The 19,688-nt window shown below is 37.2% G+C and overlaps 1 protein-coding gene across 4 annotated transcripts in view; it reads left to right on the forward strand.

The window, feature by feature from the left end:
• The window catches only part of LOC128653763 (ABC-type organic anion transporter ABCA8), a 752,731-nt gene that overhangs the window by 651,658 nt on the left and 81,385 nt on the right, over nt 1–19,688 (forward strand). For all 4 annotated transcript variants that reach the window (XM_053707247.1, XM_053707265.1, XM_053707256.1 and 1 more), the window contains one exon: nt 13,586–13,703. In XM_053707247.1, the coding sequence (XP_053563222.1) occupies nt 13,586–13,703 (118 nt within the window). The remainder of the gene's footprint in view (nt 1–13,585; nt 13,704–19,688) is intronic.

The raw sequence follows: 19,688 nt of genomic DNA on the forward strand, positions 1-19,688 counted from the left end.
TGACATGTTGCACTGATTTTTCTTTGGTTTTCTTTTTGTTTATTTATTTGTTTGCTTTCTTTTTGTACATACTCTGCAGCAATTGTCTGTGATGTATTATGACAATATTTGCTGATTTTGGATCACTTTGGCATTTACCCGTTTTGCCCTTGTATTGACTCAGCTTGCTAGCACTTCCTGTGATTGGAGGACGTCACATGACGTTTTTCTCCTAGTTGACGTTTTTGGCGACGCCCACTTTGTCGAGGTTTGGTGGTCTGGGTGATTGTAATGGCGATTTGAATGTTTTATTCATCATCTGTAAGTGTTTACTTTTATTATTGTCCCTCCTATATGTTTAAGTCTCTGTATATTGCAGTGTATTTGATCGCTCTGCTGCTATTTGGGATTGTATTCATTATCAGTTTCTCACTTTATGTGCACTAGTTCAGCCCCTTACATTATACAATATATATTTTATTACTGTTGATATGCTTGCACACATGTATAAATATGCTAAGATATATTTTTTGAAATGTCTCTTTATATTTTTGATGGGTCTAATTGGATATGACCTTATGGGGCTGTCTTATTTTGAACTGGGGGAGGGGTTAACACCTTATTTAAACACTGTTTGCACTCTATTTGTTTGGTCTGATGAAGGGGTGATTGATCCCCAAAATGTCAAATTTTTTGCTAAATAAAGCACCTTTTTTGAAAATCCAGAGAGTGCAAGCTTCATCTGTACTGCATTAACTCGTGCCTGCACCCTGGTAGATGCTTTTTAAGTGAGAGTGCGCTTTCCTTACTCTATTATATATATATATATATATATATATATATTGGTGGGAAGAGCGGTATTAAGGCGCACTGTTCATAAGAATAATAACCAATATATTATTAATAATAGTGTCAGAGTAGTGGGTATAGTGCAAAAATCAGAATATTTTGATGTAGATTATATGATATATGTAGTACAAATATTTGTACCAGCGGCGTCTGGATGAGTTATACCCAAAAATGTTTGCTAATTATATAATGTAAAGGTATAGGATGGGGTACCAGCCAGGTCAATATGACATCCTAAAAAATTCTTTCCTTCACAGTTAGAAATATGGATAAACACTTAGTATAACATAATAAAGTTCACAAAATTCACAGGTGTTCTTAGTCCCAAAGGTCAAGTAGATATATGTAGAGATAATAAATAAAAGTTCTCTGTCTAATCCTTATGTTGTAAATAAATGCCCACTTACTAGATAAAACCTCAATCCTATGAGGTAAGTGGGAATCGTCTTTTGTAGATACAGTTGTCCCCCAGCAATCTGGAAACACTGCTTCTCTGCCTCTTTGGTGTGGTTAGAAACACTGCTTTCCTGCTTCCTTAGTATGGTAGAGATTTCTTTCTCCCTCCTTCCAGTTGGCTTAGATATTCACTCAGTTCCCAGTAGTCCGTGATGTGGAATACATAGATAAGAGAACACAAATATGGAAAGGATAGTGCAACACTGTTGTACAAGTTTAAAACATATACTGGGAGCTGAGTGAATATCTAAGCCAACTGGAAGGAGGGAGAAAGAAATCTCTACCATACTAAGGAAGCAGGAAAGCAGTGTTTCTAACCACACCAAAGAGGCAGAGAAGCAGTGTTTCCAGATTGCTGGGGGACAACTGTATCTACAAAAGACGCTTCCCACTTACCTCATAGGATTGAGGTTTTATCTAGTAAGTGGGCATTTATTTACAACATAAGGATTAGACAGAGAACTTTTATTTATTATCTCTACATATATCTACTTGACCTTTGGGACTAAGAACACCTGTGAATTTTGTGAACTTTATTATGTTATACTAAGTGTTTATCCATATTTCTAACTGTGAAGGAAAGAATTTTTTAGGATGTCATATTGACCTGGCTGGTACCCCATCCTATACCTTTACATTATATAATTAGCAAACATTTTTGGGTATAACTCATCCAGACGCCGCTGGTACAAATATTTGTACTACATATATCATATAATCTACATCAAAATATTCTGATTTTTGCACTATACCCACCACTCTGACACCATTATTAATAATATATTGGTTATTATTCTTATGAACAGTGCGCCTTAATACCGCTCTTCCCACCAATAGTTCTCTCTATAAATTGAAATAGGACAGTGCGGGGTGGGGACCCTGCAATTGCCCTCATTTCAGGTATAAGGGCAGCAAGTTCATTCATTCACGTTACAAATAAAACACTTCTCGGGGGGGGACACCTAGCGCCGAATCATCTCTTTTTCTCTCCTAACACACACATATATATATATATATATATATATATATATATATATATTTATGTTATGTCAGAAATCTATTGCAAACATATTTACATTTACATGTCCCTAAACAATGTTGCGAATATAACATGTAATCAGAGTATCATATGTATTTATTTGCAATCAATGGATATTTTAAAGGGATAGGAAAGTAAACATTTAAGTTGCACTAGTGGGAGCTAGCTGCTAATTGGTGCCTGTACACATTTGTCCCTTGTGATTGGCTAAATGGATGTGTTCAGTAGTGCAATGATGTTCCTTCAGCAAAGGATAACAAGAGAATGAAGCAAATTTGATAATAGAAGGAAATTAAAAAGTTTTTAAAATTGTATGTTCTATCCAAATCATGAAAGAATATTTTGGGGTTTCCTGTCCCTTTAAGAGCTGGGCCAGGTTTCTCTCTGCACCTGTCTAACCCCTCCTGATTGCAATCTATTTTTAAAAAACACCCCTTCACAGGTGTTATACAATGGGCAGGCATATAACATGACATTTCTTACTAAAAAAGAAATTCAAGAGAAAGAAGAAATACACTGAAAATAGCATGCCAGTAAAGAGGTGATTTAAAGAGTAAAGAGGTGCTGTATCTGAATCATGACAGTTTAAAGTTATGTGGGCTATCCCTTAGAGCTATCAGTGTAAGATTAAATTGAATCAAACATCAATTCAAATTTTAAAATCCTTGTCTAAAACATTACACTGGGTGTCCTAATGTCAGCATCAATGTGTATCTTTAATACTAATTTCACATATACATAGTTTCAAAGTATAATACACAATGTAACAAATGGCACTTAGAAGTTCTGATGAGTGATCAATGACACAAGTATCGAACTATTTGATTCGTTAGTGATAGTTTATAATGTGTATTTGAATCAGATTGGCTGATGTCATAAATCATGTGATTATGCATATTCCAATCAAAAGTGTTTGAAAAATTCACTAGTGTGTGGGTTATTTAGGAGTTTGCATCATAATTGGTGCGAAGTGTTAAGTCAAATATGGCGCGAAGTGGAGAGTGGGACTTGTATTACATGGCTTAAACATGGTGCACATAGATTTTTCCAACAAGTAAAAAGGAAGTTAGCTATATTATGTTGTGTATTTATTTCATTTTTATCTCTATATTTATTAGTGCGACAAGTTTGGGGCAAAACTTTGCACCAAATAGGTAGACATATTATTGTCCCCTTGCTTTGTGATGAGAGACAAAGTTGTAGCATAATCCATAAGTAGTAATGTATTTTTCATTTTTATCCCTATATCTACTAGTGCACCAAATGTGGAGCAATAATATTGTTTGATTTAGAAAGGGTATACAATTTTAATAAAGTTTCTAATTTACTCTTTTTATGTAATATACTTCATTCTCTTGCAGCATCGAACATAAGCTTTCTATGTTTTCAGACTCCCAATGGCATCCGCAACCTGAAGGGTGACGGATTAAAAACCAGATACGCTGAGTCAGAAAAGACACAAGCGTAACTGTAGAATTTTTTTATAACTTTGTGAGAGCTTCAAATAGTGTCGAATAGGAGGGCGAATGAACTCGATTCCTCTCGAATTCCACAGGTTTTCAACTCGCATCGATCTGCATCATATTGAGATCGCAGGATCGTATTTTACGTCACAAATTTCAACATTGTCCGATGTTGACACTTTGATAACTACGGCGGATCAATCTCACGACAATTACGACGCGGAATTCAAGCATATTTTCTGTTGACGCTTTGATAAATAGGCCTCAAAGTTTAAATCTCGGGCTTCTAACCGCTTTCTTTCTGTTTGTAAGTTAAATACCCAGAAGTCCTCATCTCCATCCCATAAACATGCATATCCCATGATTGCATGGATGCCATACCCTAATTGGAACAGGTCTAAACTTTCTAAGAAGCCTTTCTACCCTAGCAAGTCTGCATGAAGGTGTGGCTCCTGATGCAGATCTTCTGGTAGGGGAGCAAAAAGAGGCTGCTTCAAGGGTGGTAACTAGCCATAGAACAAGCTATTATGCTACTGTTCATTCCCAGGTTGAGTGCTTCTCTCTTTTTATTTATGCAAATTATGACACTTAGGGAAGTCTTCCTAAGTGTGATGCGGGAATCCAGACATGGACCCGTTGCTCAGTATGCCTAGAGGGATATGGCTGCACCTCACTGATGAGGTCCACAATAGGCTGAAACGTACGTCTGGGGTTTTGCCGTTTCTCTCGCTCAGAGAGGGATTGCCTTGTATTTCGGTGCTGGACTGTACTGTGAACTGGACTGATATGCTACAGGAAAGTTCTTCTCTGTGAAAGGCACACATTGAGCAAAAAGAGGCTGCTTCTAGGGTGGTAACTAGCCATAGAACAAGCTATTATGCTACTGTTCGTTTCCAGGTTGAGCGCTTCTCTCTTTTTATTTATGCAAATTATGACACTTAGGGAAGTCTCCCTAAATGTGATGCGGGAATCCAGACGTGGACCCATTGCTCAGTGTGCCTAGAGGGATATGGCTGCACCTCACTGACGAGGCCCACAATAGGCCCAAACATACTTCTGGGGTTTTGCCGTTTCTCTCGTTCAGAGAGGGATTGCCTGGTATTTCGGTGCTGGACTATACTGTGAAGTGAGGATCAGACTGATATGCTGCAGGAAAGTTCTTCTCTGTGAAAGGCAGTGGCACACATTGAGCAAAAAGAGTCTGTTTCTAGGGTGGTAACTAGCCATAGAACAAGCTATTATGCTACTGTTCATTCCCAGGTTGAGCGCTTCTCTCTTTTTATTTAGGGGGCAGATTATGCCTTGTTCAGAGGCATTTGTTTTAGTCTGTTCAAGTTCCATGGATTCTGAACATAATTTCTCAGGGATACAGAATTAGTTTCAGATCAAGGCCTCTCAGGGGAAGGATTTTTCTGTCTCATGTTCCAAAGAATCCTGTGAAGGCAGGAGCTTTTTTCCATTTCTAGAACTGGAATTTATAGCTATAATAGTCCCAGTTTCAGAGCAGGGTAAGGGGTTTAATTCCCCTGTTCTGGATTTGAAAACTTTAAACAAGTTTTTCAGGGTTCCTTCTTTTGAGATGGAGACTTTTCAGACTATTTTTCCTTTTGTTCAACAAGGGCAGTTTATATCCTCCATAGATCTAAAGGATGCTTATCTTTATACCTCTTTTCACAATTTCACATGGATCATAATTGATTTCTAAGGTTTGATTTCCTGGACAACATTTTGAGTTTGTTGCTCTTCCATTTGTTCTGGCTGTTGCTCCCAGAATCTTTACAAAGGTATTGGGGACTGTCTTCTCTGTGAAAAAAGCTCAGGATGGTTTGACGGTTCCTTAACTGGCTTCATCTTTATATTTAGCAGTGTTTCACACCAACAGACTTTTGTTGATTTTTCAAGAGCATGGTTGTGCAGAATCAATTTTCCAAAATGTTTTCTGTCCCCCTGAGCCAAGGACTACTTTTCTAGGTGTGATAATACATACTAACATAGTAGATGAGGTTGAAAAAAGATTAAATTCCATAATGAATTCAGTCACCATCTTTTACAGACCAGAGAAGTCTGAATTTGCTCACAGCTTGTATATTTCCATCTGTAGCTCTTTTATATAGACATTTTAGGTCTCATAGCAGCTTCAGATGCTATCCTATTTTCTCAGTTTTCATATGCTTAGTCAGCGGTTCAAGGATTACACTCGAATGGCTCAGAAGATTCTTCTGAATGTCAAGACAAGACAATCCCTTTTTGGGTGGGTCAATCATCAATCTATTGTTTTGGGGGCATACTTTGATCTAATTGGACTGGGATTTCGACAGATTTGAGCCTCCCAAGTTGGGGTGCAGTATGGGGGTCCCAGAGAGCACAGGAAGTTTGGTTACTTTAGGAGGTGAGGTTGCCAATAAATATTCTGGAATTCCATAGAATTTTCAGGGTTTTTCAGTTATGGCTTCTCCTGAAAAAAGAAACATATCTCTGATTCCAGTCATGTTACAGCAATGGCTTACAACAATCATCAAGGGGTAACTCACAGTTCCCAAGTGATGAGGGAGGTGTCCCTAATTCTGACTTTGACAGAGAGAAATTCTTGTATAAGTTCTGCTGTACATATTCCAAGGGGTGAGCAACTGGGGAACAGATGTTGTCAGTCGCAAATTTCTTCATTCAGGGTAATGGTCTCTTCATCTGGAAGTCTTCAGCCAGATTGTGTACCTGTGGGATCTTCCAGAAATAGATCTGATGGCTTCTCATTTAAACAATTAGCTCCCCAGATACTCTCTGAAATCCAGGGATCCTCAGGCGGAGTTTGTTGATGCTCTAGTAACTCTTTGGTTATTTCGTCTGGCCTAATTTTTTCCAACTCTTATTCCGTTTCCAAGAGTGATAGCCAGGATCATGCAGGAGGGGTCAGTAATCCTGATTGCTCCAGCATAGCCTTGCAGAACTTGGTTTTTAAATCTGGTGCAGATAGTGATGTCGCAAACCAAAAAATTTCAGTTCGAGAATGGCGGACTCGAACTTCCGCTACTGTTCGCGAACCGGCGAACCGCCATTAATTTCAATAGGCAGGCGAACTTTAAAACCCACAGGGACTCTTTCTGGCCACAATAGTGATGGAAAAGTTGTTTCAAGGGGACTAACACCTGGACTGTGGCATGCCGGAGGAGGATCCATGGCAAAATTCCCACTGAAAATTACATAGTTGATGCAGAGTCTGGTTTTAAGCCATAAAGGGCCTAAATCACCTAACATTCCTAAATTGTTTGGAATAACGTGCTTTATAACATCAGATATGATGTTGTATCGATCAGGTTGTGTAAGGGTTACGCCCGCTTCAAAGTGATAGACCAAACTCCCCGTGTAACGCACCGCAAACAACCGCAAACAGTCCATTTGCACATCCACGAGATAGATAGATTTGATAGATAGATACATAGATTACATAGATCAATAGATGCAATATACATATGATAGATACAAATTACATAGATCAATAGATGCAATATACATTTGATAGATATGAATTACATAGATCAATAGATGCAAAATACATTTGATAGATAGGAATTACATAGATCAAAAGATGCAATATACATTTGATAGATACGAATTACATAGATCAAAAGATGCAATATACATTTGATAGCTACGAATTACATAGATCAATAGATGAGAAAGCCCTGTATAGGAAGAAAGCCCTGTATAGGGAGAAACGCGTTGATGTTACGTACTATTGTTGCTTAATTTATATTTGAAGCTGTGAACCTATTCCTTTTATACCAGTACCTTGACAGGCAAATAATCACAGACCTATTGGGACTTGTTCTTATGCACTGATACAGTGATTTTTGGAGTCCAAGGTGAGACCGAGGGTTCTATCACCTAATCAACTACTTGTCCTTCTAAACGCATATTTTAGAAAGTATCCTGCGTGCCATTCAGCACTGAAGAGCGGATACTACACTTCACAAAATACGGCGGCTTAGGAACTCGAGCCGGGATCTAAGGACCAATCGGATCACAGATTGAGGACAACGCCTATAAGAGTGACGTCACTCCGCCACGGCGGTAATTCCAACTGACGGACTGGTTTGACTGAGCTGTTGGGGGTAAGCTAAAAGGATTTCCCCTTCTTAAAAGAAACTGTTTATCAGGATATGTGGCTTCTATATTAAAACAGAAAGCCTTTTAACTGACTATTACGCATCCGGATAATTTGTGTGGTGGCAACCTAATCTATACATGGAGACGTCCGTTTTTTACATACATCATTCTCTTGCATATTAGTGTTTGTACTTTTGGCCATGTATTAATAAATTTTTAGGTAAATTCTGCATTGCATTATTTTAGATAAGTTATTACCATTGTAATTATTTTTTGGTTTCTATATACCCATTGGTCAGAAGACCATTTTATATTTTGTATTGGTCTATCACTTGTGCACTTTGTGAAAGCATACGGAGACTTATGCCATACTATTTATATAATACTTAGGTTTATATTAGGATATATATACCTGGTGAGGTTTAGTTTTATCTATTAGTTTAGCACTTTTCAGAATTCTTTGCACTTTATGGAATACTTTGCACTAATAATTTGCACTGGCACTTTGCACATTATATAACTGTTAGATTACTCTACCACCTTTAGCTTTTTAGCGCTCCTGGTCAATTTTACTACTTGTGCTAATTCTCTACACCTTTGAGAGGGACCCTTAGGTGATTCAGGAGTTTGGTGACTACACTCTGCGCTCATTAGTCTTTTTTGTTAGATCAATAGATGCAATATAGATTTGATAGATACGAATTACATAGATCAAAAGATGCAATATAGATTTGATAGATACGATTTACATAGATCAAAAGATGCAATATACATTTGATAGATACAAATTACATAGATCAATAGATGCAATATAGATTTGATAGATACGATTTACATAGATCAAAAGATGCAATATACATTTGATAGATGCAAATTACATAGATCAATAGATGCAATATACATTTGATAGATACAAATTACATAGATCAATAGATGCAATATAGATTTGATAGATACGAATTACATAGATCAATAGATGCAATATAGATTTGATAGATACGATTTACATAGATCAAAAGATGCAATATACATTTGATAGATATGAATTGCATAGATCAATAGATGCAATATACATTTGAGATACGAATTACATAGATCAATAGATGCAATATATATTTGATAGATACGATTGATAGATAGATTCGATAGATAAATAGATAGATTTGATAGATATATAATTTCCCTGGCAGAGAATTACAATAAGACATGCGGACTGTGACCCATGGTAAGGTTCCCAGGGGCAGTTGCGCCGCCAGGGGACGTGTTTATGGCATGGATTTTCGGAACCGGGAGATGGAAAAAGATGCTTGGTCGGTCCTCCTGCTTCAAATTTGGGGCACTGCGCATGCAATCTATTGTGCCACCAGATAGGAGTGGTGTGTTAAGTAGTACTATTCTTAGCAGTTTAATACCTGTTACTCCCCCTATTGGGGGAGGTGTATATGGCATGGATTTTAGGAACCGGGAGATGGAAAAAGATGCTTGGTCGGTCCTCCTACTTCAAATTTGGCAGAAACACAAGTGGCTGTCACAAAACAGTCCGGCCACGAGACAGATAGATTTGATAGATAGATAGATAGATAGATAGATAGATAGATAGATACATAGATTACATAGATCAATAGATGCAATATACATTGGATAGATACAAATTGCATAGATCAATAGATGCAATATACATTTGATAGATACGAATTACATAGGTCAATAGATGCAAAATACATATGATAGATACGAATTACATAGATCAATAGATGCAATATAGATTTGATAAATACGATTTACATAGATCAAAAGATGCAATATACATTTGATAGATACGAATTACATAGATCAATAGATGCAATATACATTTGATAGATACGAATTACATAGATCAATAGATGCAATATACATTTGATAGATACGAATTATATAGATCAATAGATGCAATATACATTTGATAAATACGAATTACATAGATCAAAAGATGCAATATACATTTGATAGATACGAATTACATAGATCGATAGATGCAATATACATTTGATAGATATGAATTACATAGATCAATAGATGCAATATACATTTGATAGATACGAATTACATAGATCGATAGATGCAATATACATTTGATAGATATGAATTACATAGATCAATAGATGCAATATACATTTGATAGATACGAATTACATAGATCAATAGATGCAATATACATTTGATAGATACGATTTACATAGATCAATAGATGCAATATACATTTGATAGATACGAATTACATAGATCAATAGATGCAATATATATTGATAGATACGATTGATAGTTAGATAGATTTGATAGATAAATAGATAGATTTGATAGATATTTAATTTCCCTGGCAGAGAATTACAATAAGACATGCGGACTGAGACCCATGGTAAGGTTCCCAGAGGCAGTTGCGCCGCCAGGGGACGTGTATATGGCATGGATTTTCAGAACCGGGAGATGGAAAAAGATGCTTGGTCGGTCCTCCTGCTTCAAATTTGGGGCACTGCGCGTGCAATCTATTGTGCCACCAGATATGAGTGGTGTGTTAAGTAGTACTATTCTTAGCAGTTTAATACCTGTTATTCCCCCTATCGGGGAGGTGTATATGGCATGGATTTTAGGAACCGGGAGATGGAAAAAGAAGCTTGGTCGGTCCTCCTACTTCAAATTTGGCCGAAACACAAGTGGCTGTCACAAAACAGTCCGGCCACGAGATAGATAGATTTGATAGATAGATACATAGATTACATAGATTACTGATGTAAAAGTTTTTTATTAAAAAATATACACTAATGTTACAACAGATATGAGTGGTGGCACTGAGGATGGAAGTAGGCACAGTATATGCTGTAAGCCTGACACACAGGCTGGCACTAGTGGCAGGCTGGCCTGGCAACTAAAATTAAATAACACTAGCAGACTGATGTAAAAGTTTTTTTTTTTTAAATTACACTAATGTTACAACAGATATGAGTGGTGGCAATGAGGATGGAAGTAGGCACAGTATATGCCGTGAGCCTGACACACAGGCTGGCACTAGTGGCAGGCTGGCCTGGCAACTAAAATTATATAACACTAGCAGACTGATGTAAAAGTTTTTTAAAAAAAAAATTACACTAATGATACAACAGATATGAGTGGTGACACTGAGGATGGAAGTAGGCACAGTATATGCTGTGAGCCTGACACACAGGCTGGCACTAGTGGCAGGCTGGCCTGGCAACTAAAATTAAATAACACTAGCAGACTGATGTAAAAGTTTTTTTTAAAAAAAGTTACACTAATGTTACAACAGATATGAGTGGTGGCCCTGAGAATGGAAGTAGGCACAGTATATGCTGTGAGCCTGACACACAGGGTGGCACTAGTGGCAGGCTGGCCTGGCAACTAAAATTAAATAACACTAGCAGACTGATGTAAAAATAAAATTTAAAAAAATTTACACTAATGTTACAACAGATATGAGTGGTGGCACTGAGGATGGAAGTAGGCACAGTATATGCTGTGAGCCTGACACACAGGCTGGCACTAGTGGCAGGCTGGCCTGGCAACTAAAATTAAATAACACTAGCAGACTGATGTAAAAGTTTATTTTTAAAAAAAATTTACACTAATGTTACACCAGCTATGAGTGGTGGCACTGAGGCTGGCAGTGGCAGGCTGGCCTGGCAACTGAAATTAGATTACACTAGCAGACTGATGTAAAAGTTTTTTTTTTAAAAAAATTTACACTAATGTTACACCAGATATGAGTGGTGGCACAGAGCAATTAGGCACAGTATATGCTGTGAGCCTGATACACAGGCCTGCTGGCAACTGAAATTAGATTACACTAGCAAACTGATGTAAAAGTTTTTTTTTAAATTTACACTTATGTTACACCAGATATGAATGGTGGCACTGAGCAACTGCTATTAGATTACAAAGAAAAAAAACACACAAAAACGACTGATGTAGCCCTGAAAAGGGCTTTTTGGGGTGCTGTCCTTACAACAGAGATCAGATGAGTCCTTCAGGACTGTAGTGGACACTGAATACACTAGCCTAGCTATCAATTTCCCTATAAAATCAGCAGCAGCAGCACTATCCCTCCTCTCACTAAGAATGCAGGATCAGAATGAATCTAAAATGGCTGCTGCCCAGGAGCTGGGAGGGTCTGGGAGGGAGTGTCTGCTGCTGATTGGCTGAAATGTGTCTGCAGACTGTGAGATACAGGGTCAAAGTTTACTCAATGATGACGAATAGGGGGCAGATCGAACATCGCATATGTTCGTCCGCAACGGCGAACGCGAACAAGCTAAGATCGCTGGGAACTGTTCTCCGGCGAACTGTTTGCGACATCACTAGTGCAAATGTCCAGTTTTTGGCCTTGGTCCTCTGCATCACAACTTTCTTAAAGTCCATTTTTTCCCATCAAGTCTCTAATCTTGATGGCATGGAGATTGAATGGTTTGTTTTAAGACAGCAAGGTGTTTCTGATTCTATAGTTGAAAGTTTGGTTCAGGCATGTAAACCTGTAACAATGATCCAGCTCACTGATCCGCTGAGCTGCAGGAGCAGGGGGGCATGAAATCTGAAAAAGATAAGAAAAACAAACTCACATTTGTTAAGAGCACTCAGACAGTGCTATTAGGCACGGACTGGGTATTTGGCAGCAACCCAGCTTACTGATCCAAACAATAGCAGGAACAATGTAACACAAGGATCCCAAGGCATGGAGGTCCCAATGGATTAGGAATACAAGTGGATGCTGCAAATATGCTACAACAAAATGCAGCCAGTAGCTCCTTATGGGAGAAGTAGGTAAGCAGGAAAGGCACGGTTGCAGTGTATAAAATGGTAAAAAAAGATTTAATAAAATGAAAATTCACAATTACAAGGTGAAAAATATAACATAAAACAATGGAACCAAAAGGTAGGGAATGCTAGCTACCCTCCTTTACAGATGCAACGGTTTCTCAGCGCTGACCATGCCTGATGAAACAGCGAACTGCTGGTGCAATTATAAATGCCGACAGTGTATGCTCGCACTTTGATAAATCTACCCCATAGCCTGGTACCTTTCAGAATGCTCAGGGGCATAAATATATCCTCTATTATGATTCATTGTGCTCCTATATGTTTTCTAAAATAAATGTGCACATGTGCACTGAGTGTTTTCCAATCATATGGCAGATATACTTTGTTGAACTTTCTTTTAATCCGCATCTCTCTTCTCTCACTCTTTTTTCTTATAATTTGATTACATTTGATGTTTGAATATGCTATCCCAGATCCTTATAACATTAAATCTGATTTATTGTAATACCACTTCAAGTTATAGAGAAAGCCTTTTGCATATCTTCATGTAGAAAAATAAATTGATATATTTTTCTAAATTATTCAAATCAACCCAATTATAGGTTTGTATATTTCATTTATCTAAATGTAAATGTTACATTATAATTACAGTTATTTATCCATACAAGGTTAATTAGTATTTGAATAGATTTTAATGCATATGCATATTAAGTTATGGCTGTTCAGTATAATCTGTGCTCAACACTAAAAGTATCCTTTACCAATCATTTGTAATATGCAGAAAGCTGTTTAATATAAACTCATATTGTAAGAAGATGTGACTATAGATTGGCCAGCTGAATATCATTTATATTTTTTTTTTTTTTTATATATTACTGTCTCATATTAGGATATCAAAGAGACAAATAAAAATCAAAGAAAATCCAGAAACTTTGGATGACGCAGATGATGATGTTTTAGCTGAAAAAGAAATGGTTAAAAACTATGAAACTCTTACAGCAGAGGAGGTAAATAAAATTATACTTTTTTTTTTTTTCTTTTAATGAAAGCTGAAAGTTGAAAGCTCCCCCCAGTTAATGAATAAGTAAATGTATCTATTTTTTGGAATCTCAAGAGCCAATTAGTTTTTAAGCATATAGGGGGATATTTATCAAAGGTCTGGCGGACCTGATCTGACAGGGCGGATCAGGTCTGCCAGACCTCGCTGAATGCAGAGAGCAATACGCTATCTTTATTCAGCATTGCACCAGCAGCTCTTGTGAGCTGCTGGTGCAACGCCGCCCCCTGCAGATTCGCGGCCAATCCGCCGCTAGCAGGGAGGTGTCAATCAACCCGATCGTACTAGATCTGGTTGATTTTCGGCTATGTGTGTCCGCCTGCTCAGAGCAGGCGGACAGGGTTATGGAACAGAAGTATTCAATTTAAAAAAAAATTATAAGGGTTTAAAGGTATATGGTATATGTCAAAGTCTTTGATCGCAAATGGTAATATTGTATTTACACATATATAATCATGTCTAAATATAAGAAATATATATACCTATATATATATCCACATAAATATGCAAGTATAGATACAAGTATAGATATATATTTAAATATAATATATATATATATATATATATATATATATATATATATATATAAATAAATAGACCATTTTCCTCTATTTGAGGAACATTGGAGTGAAAAGATGCAAAATGCAAATTAGGTTTGCGCTGTAGGTCTAACGCAGTGATGGGTTAGCACACTTTGTGTACAGTGCATTATGTAAATATAAAATATAATAATAATCTAAAAATATTAATAATTATTAAAAATTATCAGTCAGGTTCAAGAAGTATAAAACATAGGGAAAGATTACAAGTAATGCACAACAGATTTTGCGGTAACGCAACAGCGATTTCGTGATCCATTTTTTTCTTACCCTGATGTTACAAGCGCAATAGTCCTTTCTGCTTCAATCCATACCGCAATCTGGTAAAGTGTTTTCCGAAACTAAAAAGTTTCACAAAACATAACAAAAATACATTACAAAGTATATTTATACCCATAAAGTACACTATTTACCCCTAAACCACCATCCCCCCACATTGCAAGCAATAAATAAAACTATTAACCCCTAAACAGCCATCCCCCCACAATGCAAACACTAAATAAAACTATTAATCCCTAAACCACCATCCCCCCACAACGCAAAGTAATAAACAAATAACTAAACCCCCTAACCTAACACCCCCTAACTTAACTCCAATTAAAATAGCCACAAATTAAATAACAACTATCTAAACTATCTTAAAATAAATAAAAACTTACCTGTGAAATAAAATTAACCTAAAAAAACAACTTAACATTACAAAAAATAAAAAAGTTAACATTTACCAGAAAAAAAAATACAATGCAAAAAAATAAAAAAACCTAACATTACCACAAAAAAACTACCATTACAAAAAATAACAAAACCTACCCTTACCAAAAATGGCAAATGAAATTACCAAAAATAAATACATTTTTACTATTCTAATACCCCCTCCAAAAAACACCCTAAAAAAAAGTTCTACAAATAAACTACTAACAGCCTTTTGTAGGGCATTGCCCTAAAGCTAACAGCTCTTTTGCATAAATTAAACATTATAACCCCCCAACCCCCTCAAAATAAAAAAATACTAACTAAAAAAAAACTAAACTACCCATTGCCCCGAAATGGGCATTTAAATAGCCATTGCCCTTAATAGAGCATTCAGCTCTTTTTCTGCCCATAAAAAACCCTAATCCTAAAAAAATAAACCCACTCCCAAAAAAAAACGCCTAACTCTATCCCCAAAATTGGTACTCACCAATGATGATGGGCGGCGCTCCATCTTCATCCCGGCAGCTCTCCATGTTCATTCCCCCGCCGCAATCTATCTTCTATCTTTATCCCGGTGGCAGTGACGATGTCCGTCGGTCCTCATCTTCAGCCCAGCGACAAAGAGCTACCTCTTTATGTGGTCTCCAGCCGCACACTGAAGATTCACTGTAAGGTACCCCTTTTATATAGTAATACCCTTGCATTTTTATTGGCTGTTTGGTTCTTTAAATTCAAATCAGCCAATAGGATGAAAGGAAAAACTTTTTTTCCACTTTTTTTTCTCCATTGATTTTTATGGGAGAACACATGCACAAGCACGACAATACTCCACTAGCAATGCTTGTGATTCTCGGGCTACCGCTAGTGAAAATACTTATTTTTTTTACTTATACGAGCAGATACAGAGAATTGCAAAACCATATCGCTAGCGGTGTTTTCACTAAGTACATTTCGATTTGCAGGTGACTTGTAATCTGGCCCATATATATTTTTAGTATTTTTTAGAACCTCTTTTATAAATATTGATAATTATTAATATATTTAACATTATTTATATATTTAGGGATAGATTACGAGTGGAGTGCTAACAGTAATGCTCAAGTAAAAAGGGGTTTATCGCAGGTGTGTACACCTGTCAGATTTATCAGTAGTATTACAAGTTGAATGTACACACGATCGCTTGAGCGCAATTCAAGTTAGTGCAACCTCAGAAAAAGTGTGACAAAACAAATTACAAAGTACAGGTATATATAGCTTTTTTGTGAAATATGTTTTTTAAATAAATTTTATTAGCTGTTGTTAATATGAGGGTTTAAATATATGAGGTCTCAGGTGTTAGAAAGAAAAAGGCAGGTAAAAGGCTTTAACATACAGATATATACATATACATGTCTAATTATGAATATTTATGTATAGATATATGTTTTTATGTGTGTACATTTGTATTTATGTATTTATATGTGTATATATGTATTTATATGTGTATATATGTATTTATATGTGTATATATGTATTTATATGTGTATATATGTATTTATATGTGTATATATGTATTTATATGTGTATATATGTATTTACAGAGATATATACATATAAACACATACATACCTGTACAGTCCTGGCCAAAAGTTTTGAGAATGACAGAAATATTAATTTTCACAAAGTCTGCTGCTTCAGTGTTTTTAGATCTTTTTGTCAGATGTTACTATGGTATACTAAAGTATAATTACAAGCATTTCATAAGTATTAAAGTCTTTTATTGACAATTACAATAAGTTTATGCAAAGAGTCAATATTTGCAGTGTTGATCCTTCTTTTTCAAGACCTCTGAAATTCACCCTGACATGCTGTCAATCAACTTCTGAGCCACCTTCTGACTAATGGCAGCCCATCTTGCATAATCAATGCTTAGAGTTTGTCAGAATATGTAGTTTTTTTTTGTTCACCCGCCTCTTGAAGATTGACCACAAGTTCTCAATGGGATTAAGGTATGGGGAGTTTAATTGCATGGTGCTCCATCATGCTGGAAAAGGCATAGCTCGTCACCAAACTATCCTTGGATGGTTAGGAGAAGTTGCTCTTGGAGGATGTTTTTGTACCATTCTTTATTCATGGCTGTGTTCTTAGGCAAAATTGTGAGTGAGCCCACTCCCTTGGCTGAGAAGCAACCCCACACATGAAATGTCTCAGGATGCTTTACTGTTGGCATGAGTGATGGTAGCCCTCACTTTTTCTTCTCCGGACAAGGTTTTTTTCAGATGCCCCAAACAATCAGAATAGGGATTCATCAGAGAAAATGATATTACCCCAGTCCTCAGCAGTCCAATCCCTGTACCTTTTGCAGAATATCAGTCTGTCCCTGATGTGTTTCCTGGAAAGAAGTGACTTAATTGCTGCCCTTTTTGACACCAGGCCATCCTCCAAAAGTCTTTGCTTCACTGTGCCTGCAGATGCACTCAGACCTGCCTGCTGCCATTCCTGAGCAAGCTCTGCACTGGTGGTGCCCCGATCCCGCAGCTGAATCAACTTTAGAAAACAGTCCTGGCGCTTGCTGGACTTTCTTGGGCACCCTGAAGCCTTTTTCACAACAATTGAACCTCTCTCCTTGAAGTTCTTGATGATCCGATAAATGGTTGATTTAGGTGCAATCTTAGTAGCAGCAAATCCTTGCCTATGAATCCCTTTTTGTGCAAAGCAACAATGACTGCATGTGTTTCCTTGCAGGTAACCATGGTTAACAGAGGAAGAACAATGATTCCAAGCACCACCCTCCTTTTAAAGTTCCAGTCTGTTATTCTAACTCAATCAGCATGACAGAGTGGTCTCCAGCCTTGTCCTCGTCAACACTTACACCTGTGTTAACGAGAGAATCACTGACATAATGTCAGCTGGTTCTTTTGTAGCAGGGCTGAATGCAAAGGAAATGATTTTTTGGGGATTAAGTTAATTTTCATGGCAAAGAAGGACTTTGCAATTTATTGCTATTGAACTGATCACTCTTCATAACATTCTGGAGTATATGCAAATTGCCATTATAAAAACTGAGGTAGCAGACTTTGTGAAAATTAATATTTGTGTAATTCTCAAAACTTTTGGCCAGGACTGTATACAAACACTCTTTTACTTTTTCTTCAAACACAAATCACATTCACAGTTGTTTTTTCTTTCATTTCCTTAACCCCATATCCCTTTTTTCCCCCTTTAATTTACCTCCTATCTCACTTTCCATCTTCCCTTTAACTATCCTTCCCTTAACTATTACATAAACTTAATTTTTTCTTCTCTTATTTATTTGTACATTTAGCCCATCCCTTTTTTGATTGACGTCCCTTTCTATTTTTCTCCAATTTTTTTCAAATCTTATTTTTTGTTTCAATTATTTAAATTTTCTTTTTTTAATATATAGGCCATCCCTTTTTTATTTCCCTCCCTTTGTTTTATTCCCCCCCCCCCACACCTTTTTTTTCTTCTTTTTATTTGCAGGGATATAGATTAGTGTTAATTAAGGTCTAGATAGGTTAGGTAGTTCATTTTGGGGATAGTTTAGTTAGTGTTTAGGCAGGTAAATTAGTGTAGGAAGGTAAGCTACAGACTTTAGTGTTAGGCTAGAGTTAAGCAGGATAAATGGATGGATAGGTCTGGTGGAGTGGATAGGGGGAGGGGAAGGAAGAGGGGGAAGGAAGAGGGGGAATAGAGGGAGGGGGGACAGAGGGAGTAGGATGGGTAGGTCTAGGGGCCAAGGTTTAGGTGGAGGATTTGTCCTACCTTAAACCCTGGCATTGGAGGGAAGGAGAGATGGTGGAAGAATGGAGGTGGGAGGATATAGGAGTCAGCCTTAGCTAGGCACATCTAGAAGAGGGAGAGTGGGGCAGACTGTGGCAAGTGGGGTGGGGCTACTGGTCGCCTGTCACATCCTGCCCCAGTCACAGGAGGGAGAGCCTGTGTCTGCTGTGTCTGCTGGCCCTCCAGGTGTGAATGGCAGGCTAAGGCCAGGCTAAGGGAGAAGAGGTACTTGAGTAGGAGAAGGAGGCTCTGGTTGAGGCCTATTTGGAGAGGGCACCCCAACTTGACAATCCAAACCTTAGGCCTAACCTAGGCAAACCACCTGTGGGAAGAGATGCACTCTGCTGCTTAGGATACAATAGGTCAATAAGTAGCATCAAACATAGGTATCATGACTGCAGGAGAGAGAAAAAGTACAAAATGGCTCTACAATCTATATATGCCCGTGGAACAGGTGGTGGTCCAAGTAGGCCCATTCGCTTCAAGCCATGGGAGGAAATGCTGACCAATGTCATTTCTGGAGAAGCTGTCCTAGGCTGTAAGGGGACAATTGACACATCATAGCGGCTTGAAGAGGTCCATGAAGGTGAATATTCAATATCATATGTAACAAATGTTTTAATTTTTGAAATTCTATTGATAATAGAAAATATAAATATACATAGGCTTTGTGCTTGAAATATCAACATAATCATGTACATGTGTAAAACAGAAAATAGAATGTTCAAATTTGACAAATGGTTATTAATCAATCATTTTCTAGCATCAGTGGTAAAACATACCTAAGTAGGTTAAGGAGAAGCAATGTTTTACATGCAAAGTCTGATTTGCACATTAACATAAGTGCATCTTTACATAGT

The sequence above is a fragment of the Bombina bombina genome, chromosome 1, assembly GCF_027579735.1.
Source record: "Bombina bombina isolate aBomBom1 chromosome 1, aBomBom1.pri, whole genome shotgun sequence".
Lineage (NCBI taxonomy): Eukaryota > Metazoa > Chordata > Amphibia > Anura > Bombinatoridae > Bombina > Bombina bombina.